Genomic DNA, 10,855 nt, shown 5'->3' on the forward strand with positions numbered 1-10,855 from the left:
CGGTGTTTTAATAGCCTAATCTAAATGTTAATTAGTGTGATTTGACACTCCAAATGTGGATTATCTGCTCGAACATAGGATGATGTTGGCCACTCAAAGCGAAAAAGAAAAAAAAAAAAAAAAAAAGCAGTTGGAATGCCTGTAACACATTATCATGCTTGGGCAGGGGCAACAAAGAAAACACAAACGGGCCACCACCATCACATAGTGTCGAGGACGGGGCCATTAGGTACACCCAAAGTACCGTACCAACTGAATGTGGATGGCGCATGGAGACTTGAATCAGAGCTACGGGAGTGATAGAGGAGGGTAACGTCGACGCTGACCATGGACGTGGAGGTTATGATAACGCCTAGGGATCCATAAGGAAGATAGTAGAGCTGAAGAATATAATTATTTGATACAAGATGCTAGGTATAAATCTCTTCACATTCTTGAGTTAGCCTCAATGATTTGTGTATTCAGCATGTGTCATGCATAATGATCTTTTATTTCTCTCGTATTCTTTGTTATAAACAATTTAAAATGACATCGATTGCCACTAGTATGTTACAGTCTAATAATATTTTTCTCTTTTTATAAGTGAAAGATTTTAAGTTTGACTCACATAATTTGAGGTTTGTCTCCCTGTATTGCTCAAATCTCTAACACATTAAATTAGAATGTTGTCGTATTGGATAAAAAAGGAGCAGGCTCAACCAAAGACAATTTTGCAATATTAATGAGGGTAGTGTTTTTTCATTGTAAACAAAAGGAAAAAAAAAATTAAAATGTGAACAAAGTAGGGTTAACGACTTCAATCCAATTGATTTTTTTTTTCGAGTCGTAAGTTTTTCAACATATCGTCAGTTTGCAAGTAATATGAGTAATCCTAGATTTCGAACTTTGAATCATATTTAAATCTACACTTAAGCTTAGATCTTAGGCTCCGATCTCTAACTTAGACCTTAAATTCAAGGTTTCCAACATATAATCTCAAACGCCAATTTACCACTTGTAATTAAGTAAAGTAATTAGTTGTATGAAAAGGTTGGACCTGACCTTAGATCCATAGGGTAAATTCTGTCCACCAGGGATTGACATGATTAACCTTATTCATTCATATTTTAAATTATTTATTTTCCTTTTGTTTACGATGAAAAAACACTTATATAAAACGACATTTGCGCTTTTCAATATACCCTACTTGAAAATGGGAAATATTTACCTTAAAGAGCACGGATAATGCTCCTACAAAACACAATTACCAAATTAATAATTCAGAGGTTAAAAATGAAAGATATTCTATATATATATGTAAAAAATAGAAAATCCAAGCAAAACACAGAAATTTTCCGCTAATAAAAGTAAATCGAATTAAGATTTTTACCAGAAAAAACAAACGCGTTTGCAGGCCACCAATATGGACGGCTGGGATTTCACCTTCCCCATAATTTTTTGCAAAAGCCTGGTCTTTCCATACACGTGTACGGGTGGACATCAACGTCAACAGACTGAAATACAACCAAAACCTCACTATATATATTCCTCCTCCTGTCTTTCCCTTTCAACCGTCTTTGTCCAAATCACAAACCCTCCTCCTCCCTCTCTATATCTCCACTTTCTCTCTCTACCCTGTGTTCTCTCTCCTTACTCACAATGGCTCGCTCTTCATTCGCGTTGTTGATGGTGACAGTGGCTCTCCTCGCCGCCTCCGCCTTCGCCGACGACAAGGCTAAGGTTGCCTCATCCACCTCCTCCCAACCACCATCATCCACTCCATCACCCTCATCAAACCCAGCAGCAGCTGCCAAGACACCATCCGCCACCCCGGCAGCGACCCCAGCCGCCACCCCGGCAGCGACCCCATCCGCCACCCCAGCAGCGACCCCATCCTCCACCCAAGCAGCGACCCCATCCACCACCCCAGCAGCGACCCCATCCGCCACACAAGCAGCGACCCCATCCGCCACCCCAGCAGCGACCCCATCCGCCTCCTCTGAGGCTCCCAAGTCCTCGGCTTCATCAACCTCTCCGTCCTCCGCCCCCACCACCTCCTCCTCCTCCTCCCCATCCAGCTATCCATCATCCGACTCTCCACCCTCACCACCCACCTCCACTCCCGCCTCCGGCCCATCCTCCGACGTCACCTCTTCTGCTCCTACCGAGTCGACTACGTCTGCTGAGGCTCCCGCCCCATCTGGTGCAGCCGTGAACAGAGGCTTCTCTGCCGGTTCCGTGGTCGCCGTCGTCATCGCGGCGTCGTTTTTGGCCTAGATGTGTTTTGCGGACGAGGCCTTTATCCGCTGGTTCGGTCACCGAGAGAGAGATGCAGCAGGCGGATCTTGAGTTTCGTATATTAGCGGGTAGAATTTAACTACTATTTTTGGTTTTTTAGTTTTTTTCAATAAGGTGGGTTATTATTGGTGATGGAGATATTATTTGGACGGTGTTGATTTGATCGGACGGTGGTTCTACGGCAGATGATTACTCCATCGGCCTTAATTATTAATTATAATTATTATTATTAACTTCATCATTACTGTTGCTAATGATGATGACTATGGAGATTCTTTTGTTATGATCTAATGATATATATTAATTATATTTAATTCGTTGAGTTTAATATGTTTGATTTAAGCATGGTTGTGTTTCTTTCTTTGTTTAAGGACTCTCTGCGCCGTTTAATTAACTCATTTTATGTGAGTAGTGACCTTAATTATTAATTCGAAAGTAATTTTCAAGTAAATTTAATATTTCGATTATTGTATAGTCTGGCTTTATTTTTAATAGATTGATAAATTATCAATTTAATTTTACCATTAATTTTGTACTATTGAACGTTCCAAGAAAAAATAATAATTTTTATCCTTCTCACTCACTTATTTTTTTTTTTAATTTTTTCCCAAAGCACTTATTTTTATTTTTTATATTTTTCCAAAGCACTTTTTTTTAATAATATTCTGTTTAAATAATAAAACGTGAGAATCATCCAACATAATGTTTAGTTTAAATAAATTAAACGGAGACGGGAATGTAGTTTAATTCCTTAGTAAATAGAATGTTAGCTTTATCATGTGTATTGGTTCGAATCTCTTTTTTTTTTTTTTTTTTTTTTAAATTATTAAAATAATTTGAGCCCTTTCTTTAATAATAGTAAAATAAAAAGAAATCAGAACGGATATATTAAACATTAGTCTTTGATAATTAAAGCGATGGTGAGATTTTATAAAGTTTGCGATTATTATTCTTATGATCCATGCGTTACTTTATTTTGTTTGTATAACTGTCGTGTTAATGTTATAAAATAATTTAGTATTTATCATTTTCTTAAACTGATTTGGTTTTTGTCGTTTGGTGAATAAAAAGTAGAGCAAAGGTCTACAGAGTACAGACCCCCGTGGTTTGCGACAGATAGACATGCATAAAGCAACACACTTCAGCTTTGAGAGAAGTTGAAAGAAAGTAAGGGTTTCTGTTAGTTGAATCCGAAGCCCCTTGAGGATTTCGAGAATCCGAATCCAGGGTTTCAAGAATTCGTAAATTATGTATGTTCATTATATATAATATTATCAGAAATTACTTTAAAATTTTTATCTAAAATTAAACATAAATAATACTTAACAAAAATTGATCGTGCGATATACAATAAACTAATACGATTCATAAATTTCTGACATCTTCATATCCGGAGAGGATCCTATTGCATGTTGGTTTAGTATTAATTAATTTGTGGGCCTTTTGTGTTTCATAAAATTTTGTTGGTTGTGCGATTTGATGACAATTGATGTTGATTAAAAACGTGCGATTAGATTCCTCTAACGTATGGCGCCTTAGGTCTTCTTTGGCACATCGTATAAAAATTGGATAGGACTAGTTATACGGACTCAGTCTTTTGGCGTTCACTCGTGTTAAATAAGTGCCAGATTAATTTAATTAGTCTGCTTATTTAACACAGTATATGTAACATTCTACATCGCCTAGGGCTGAATTTTGTAAGCCTTATATGTATATTCTCATCTCTACCTAGCACGAGGCCTTTTGGGAATTCACTGGTTTCGGGTTTCGTCAGAACTCCGAAATTAAGCGAGTTCGCGTGAGAGTAATCCCATAATGAGTGACCTACTGAGAAGTTCTCGTGTGAGTTCCCAGAAACAAAACCGTGAGGGCGTGGTCGGAGCCCAAAGCGGATAATATCGTGCTACGGCGGAGTTGAGCCTAGGATGTGGTGGGGGCCTGGGCTGGGATGTGACAATTTGGTATCAGAGCGACACGCCCCGATCCCGATATTCCCTGAATACCAGGATAGACACGTGCTGGCTGACACCCGAGGGTGACGAAAGCCATTTATTGAGTGCAAATGCTGAAAATAAGGAATAGATAAGACTTATAAATATAAAAGAATAAAGAATATGCATTTAAGGAACGTGTTCAAAGCATACAACTAACTAGAACACTAAAAGGTCGTACCCAGTGCACAAGGCTCCCGCTTTACGCAGGGTCTGGGAGCCTTGTGCACTGGGTACGACAACTAACTAGAACACTAAAAGAAATAATATAAAATTTGTTTGTACCATACTTGACCAATCCCGAAACTACTGAGCACTGGTTAACGTTATACTGTCAAGGACCCAGAAGAGTTTCCCTCCAACCAGGAGGCCAATCACTGCGCAACACGTGTCGACATCAGAAGCCAATCATAGCGCGACACGTGTTAACATCAGAAGCCAATCACAACACAACACGTGTTAATGTCAGAATGAAACTAGAAACTCTCTTCTATAAATAGAGATCATTCTCTCACAATATTTCCTAATGTCATTTGTACTAAATTATTCACTAGTACTCACCAAATGAGAGCTTGACCTATGTACTTGTGTAAACCCTTCACAATTAATGAGAACTCCTATACTCCGTGGACGTAGCCAATCTGGGTGAACCACGTACATCTTGTGTTTGCTTCCCTGTCCCTATCCATTTATATACTTATCCACACTAGTGACCGGAGCAATCTAGCGAAGGTCACAAACTTAACACTTTCTATTGTACTAAAGTCCTAACTGATTTTGTGCATCAACATTTGGTGCCGTCTGTGAGAATGACACTTATTCCTACTATCTTCAGCTTTATCAAGCTGGTTTCCACCATTCGTACTCTCTTTTGACCAGACATCCCTCTCTACCATAGAGAGCGAAGGAAGCCACAACGCACAAAATGAAACCCCTTTTGCACTTAGTACGAAGAAACGAAAAAAATGAAGGAAAGAAGGTTGTTCTTAAAGCTAAAGTCGATGAGTTAGAAGCTCAAAACAATAAGATAACAATGAAGAATGAGGTCCTCCAGGAGTAGTATGACAAGCTCTTTGAGACGCTCCACGAAACTAGGCGTACTCAAACACGCGAGCTCGTTGCCTCTGTGGACATCAACCATCATCTAGGTGCCCTCCAACACGGAGGGTCACCTCTCTTCGACATGGGTATCCCTAATGAGGAGCGAGCTAATCATCAAAACATTGATCAACATGAGACTTCTCTCAACCCAGATGCTTCGACCCGAAGCAGAATAAGTGGAGGAAGACACCTCCTTGCAGAAGGGTTGGAATGATTGAAATATGTTTATTGTGACTGCCGAGACTTCCTAAAGCAACGTCGAGAGAATCCCATCCACATATGCTCGAAGATCAATGACCCAAGGGTTTCTGAAAGACTCGGTCCCTTCCCACGACCCAGGCCAGCTGCCAATCTAGGGAAGGAACGACAGGTCCCAGAAGAACATGAAGGTATAGGGGACTCTGAGGTATTCCGACAGACTCGCCCTAGAAGTCAGTATGGCTCGTCCAAGAAAAAACCACACGCCCTTGCTTAAACTTTCCTACTTCCAAGAGGCGATGGAGACTTACGAAAGAAAATTCCAGCGGTACATGACTCCACTCAGGACCTCCTTGTCCTACAACTCATTGAGGAAGTAAACAAGTTGAAGGCTGAACGTCAGGCCGAGATACCTGATTGGAACCAACCCAGGCCTGGCCCTCTCACAAGAAGGATCCTCGACACCCTCTTCTAGTGAAGACAAAACAAAAGTTTGGTTTACAACTCTATACTGGAAGGGAGGACCCAATTGAACACCTTAACCTCTTTGAGTCCACCATGGCATATCGGATGCACACCGACGAAGAATGATGTCTTCTCTTCCTCTCCACCCTCTCTAGCGGAGCTCTAAACTGGCATTGCCGTCTTCCACCTTAGACAGTAGACTCATTTGAGGAACTGAGGAAACTGTTTGTCTCTCAACACATCTTCCAGATCGATCGCTTGCATTATGCAGATGACTTGTACACTATTCGCCAGAAGCCGGACAAGTCACTACGAGAGTATGCCGGTCGCTTCAGCCATGAGTATTCTCGCTGTGCTGAGGCAGATGACAAGACCGCCCTCAAGGCCTTCACGGCATGCCTACGTGATTGTTTCTTCAAGTACATGATCAATGCCAACACTTGGAAGACTTACTCTGAGGTGATGGCATATGCTTACAACCACGCTTTCACCGAAGCAAGGACATACCAAAGGAACCCCTATATGGTTAACCCCTATCAACAAGTGGGAAGTGGAAGTCAACTTCTACCAAGTGAGGAGATATTGGCCATTCAGACACCCATTGCATCATCTCCTGCCTCATTTAGCTACTCGTTAAGTCACCAAACGTATATGTCTCTTGGTAAGAGGAATGATTTTTACTCTCAGCAAGCCTATTACAACAAGAGGGATAAAAGTTCGTATCAAGACAACCAGGGGTGAACGTACAGTCGACTATTATGACTATGGGGCAAAACCTCACTCTTTCAAAGTGGAGGACTAGGTACTGAAGGAAATGTTATTATAAGAAGGCATACACATTACAAATGTTTTGACTCTCAACCGCTTAAGATCTTTTGTCACACAAGCCATTTCGGCAAATATTTAAAGAAGAGGGAATTCAGACAACTTCTTCTGAGTCTTTTGCGTTCCTAGCATTGGAACACTTGGTCTACGCTGACGTACCCTTATACTCCAACTCAGAGCTTCACATGCGTACTTTGACACAAAGTATGTGATACTAAGTTTTACAACCAACATGGTTCACAAATCAAAAGCATGGATCCCTTCATGCATAACAAAACATTCATAAGCATCACTTATATCAATCAACATAAACATCATACATTCCAACACATTCATATATAAACATCATACATTCCAACACATCCATACATAAGCCAACTGTGCTTCGAAAGGGTTCAACATACTTTGTGTCTTCGACACTTGCTATAATGTGCCTCGCCACCTTGCCCTTATTCTTACCAACTAGGTGATGAAATGTGAAGAAGGAACTCATCTTCATGCCACTAACCAGGTGATGAAATGTACAACCCGTACTCTTCTTTATGCCACCAACCAGGTGATGAAATGTACAACCCGTACTTTAATATCATTTGGCAACTTGCCACTCATGCCACCAACTAGGTGAAGAAGGAACTCATCTTCATGCCATCAACCAGGTGATGAAATGTACAACCCGTACTCTAATATCATTTGGCAACTTGTCATTCATGCCACCAACCAGGTGATGAAATGCACAACCCGTACTCTCCTTCATGCCACCAACCAGGTGATGAAATGTACAACCCGTACTCTAATATCATTTGGCAACTTGCCACTTATGCCACCAACCAGGTGAAGAAGGAACTCATCTTCATGCCACCAACCAGGTGATGAAATGTACAACCCGTACTCTAATATCATTTGGCAACTTGCCATTCATTCCACCAACTAGGTGAAGAAGGAACTCATCCTCGTGCCACCAACCCGGTGATGAAATGTGATGAAAAGTGATGAAGGAACTCACATTCGTACCACCAACCAAGTGATGAAAGCAATTCACCATTCATTCCACCTACCAGAAGACGAGGGGTACAACTTGTACATGTGAACTCCTAGCATTCACAAATAATCAAAAACCCTCAAGCTTAACAACTCAACTAGGGGAGCACTTATGCCCAACAAAAGTTATAGTCACCAACAAAGTCTTATTGCAAGCCAACAACAACTTCAGTGCATGGCATACGAAGATCAAGCTATTCAGCCCTCTTGCATCTGCTTCAGACATTTTCCTTCTGTAACAATGCAAACACTACAACTCGTAGAAAACTTCACACACTCTTGATCAAGACAGTGTGAAACAAAACCAACTTATGGTGCCAATAAGAGCTTCATCAAAGGAGTTCAACCACAATTCTCAAAAGCTTCACACACTCTTGATCAAAACAGTATGAAGCAAAACCAATTTATGGTGCCAACAAGAGCTTCATCAATGGAGGGCAACCACAATTCTCAAAAGCTTCACACATTCTTGATCAAGACAGTATGAAGCAAAACCAATTTATGGTGCCAACAACAGCTTCATCAAAGGAGTTCAACCACAATTCTCAAAAGCTTCACACATTCTTGATCAAGACAATGTGAAGCAAAACCAATTTATGGTGCCAACAAGAGCTTCATCAATGGAGGGCAACCACAATTCTCAAAAGCCTCACACATTCTTGATCAAGACAATGTGAAGCAAAACCAATTTATGGTGCCAACAAGAGCTTCATCAAATGAGAGCAACCACAATTCTCAAAAGCTTCACACACTCCTGATCAAGACAGTGTGAAGTAAAACTAATTTATAATGCCAACAAAAGCTTCATCAATGAAGGGCAACTACAACTCGCAGAAAGCTTCACACACTCTTGATCAAGACTGTTCGAAGCAAATTCAATTTATATGGTTCATCTAAACCTTCGACTACTACAAGGTGTGGCTTGCATCACAATCTCTTGCTCAACAATATGGAAGCAAAATTTGTATATGTTGTCTCTCTCACATTTTCAAATTGGGAAATTTAACAAAGCTTCATCAATAGAGGACAACTACAAATTCTCAAAAGCTTCACACTATCTTAATCAAGATAGTGTGAAGCAAAATCAATTCATGGTACCCTACAAAGCTTCAACACAAAAGCTACAAAGCTTCAACTCCAAAGCTTCACCTACAAAGCTTCAACACAAAAGCTTCACCAACAAAAGCTTCATCAATGGAGGACAACTAGAAATTCTCAAAAGCTTCACACTATCTTGATCAAGATAGTGTGAAGCAAAATCAATTCATGGTACCCAACAAAAGCTTCAGCTCCAAAGCTTCACCTACAATGCTTCAACTCCAAAGTTTCACCTACAAAAGCTTCAACACAAAAGCTTCACCCACAAAAGCTTCACCAACAAAAGCTTCAACACAAAAGCTTCACCCACAAAAGCTTCACCAACAAAAGCTTCATCAATGGAGGACAACTAGAAATTCTCAAAAGCTTCACACTATCTTGATCAAGATAGTGTGAAGCAAAATCAATTCATGGTACCCAACAAAAGCTTCAGCTCCAAAGCTTCACCTACAATGCTTCAACTCCAAAGTTTCACCTACAAAAGCTTCAACACAAAAGCTTCACCCACAAAAGCTTCACCAACAAAAGCTTCAACACAAAAGCTTCACCCACAAAAGCTTCACCAACAAAAGCTTCATCAATGGAGGACAACTAGAAATTCTCAAAAGCTTCACACTATCTTGATCAAGATAGTGTGAAGCAAAATCAATTCATGGTACCCAACAAAAGCTTCAGCTCCAAAGCTTCACCTACAAAGCTTCAACTCCAAAGTTTCACCTACAAAAGCTTCAACACAAAAGCTTCACCCACAAAAGCTTCACCAACAAAAGCTTCAACACAAAAGCTTCACCCACAAAAGCTTCATCAATGGAGGACAACTACAAATTCTCAAAAGCTTCACACTATCTTGATCAAGATAGTGTGAAGCAAAATCAATTCATGGCACCCAACAAAAGCTTCAACTCCAAAGCTTCACCTACAAAGCTTTAACTCCAAAGTTTCACCTACAAAAGCTTCAACACAAAAACTTCACCCACAAAAGCTTGACCCACAAAACCCAAAAAAGCTTCACCCACAAAAGCTTCACCCGCAAAAACTTCACCTACAAAGGCTTCATACACTCTTGATCAAGATAGTGTGAAGCAAAATCAATTCATGGTACCCAACAAAGCTTCAACCACCTTACCTACAAAAGCTTCACACACTCTTGATCAAGATAGTGTGAAGCAAAATCAATTCATGGTACCCAACAAAACTTCAACCTCAAAGCTTCACCTACAAAGCTTCAACACCAAAGATTCACCTACAAAGCTTAATATATATATATATTCGGAAATTCGAAAATTCAAAAATTCAAAAATTCAAAAATTCAAAAATTCAAAAATTCAAAAATTCAAAAATTCGAAGAAAAAAAATTGCCTAAGCCTCATCTTCTTTGGGCCTAACAACTTTCATAACAAATATATATGAAGGAGGTGTTTTGGGCTACCACTTAGAAAGGAAAATGGTGAAGTTTTGTTACTTTAAAAGCTTGGCTACTAGCAAGACACCTCATTCGTCAACTCCTTCGACCGGAGATTTGGGGGACTCCTACCATATGCTACTGCACCTTGATACTCAGAAGTCTCACGACCACTCAGTGACTTGGATTTTTCAAGTCTTCAACCGAGAAGTTTTCCTCACTCGGCAAATTAAGGGAACACTACCTCAACCTACATGCTTCACTCACAAAACTTCAACATACAAGCTTCAACAAAAGAAAAAATTCAAAAAACTTAATGTAGAAGACTTTGGCGTATTTAACACAATACGTTGAAATGAAGCAAAACTTATTTATTGATATCTCCGATAAGTTACAAATCTATACATATACATGAGTCAAAATAAACGAACAAGAGGGAGCCTTCACAAAGGTTGCTTAG

General features: G+C 40.0%; 1 protein-coding gene across 1 annotated transcript; it reads left to right on the forward strand.

Annotated features, from left to right (window-relative positions):
- The first annotated feature begins 1,638 nt into the window (after nt 1-1,638).
- Nucleotides 1,639-2,256, forward strand: LOC114826299 (early nodulin-like protein 1). Its single transcript, XM_029106391.1, has one exon. The coding sequence runs from the start codon at nt 1,639-1,641 to the stop codon at nt 2,254-2,256; it is 618 nt and encodes a 205-aa protein (XP_028962224.1).
- Nucleotides 2,257-10,855: the final 8,599 nt, after the last annotated feature.

This window comes from Malus domestica, chromosome 08 (assembly GCF_042453785.1).
Source record: "Malus domestica chromosome 08, GDT2T_hap1".
Classification (NCBI taxonomy): domain Eukaryota; kingdom Viridiplantae; phylum Streptophyta; class Magnoliopsida; order Rosales; family Rosaceae; genus Malus; species Malus domestica.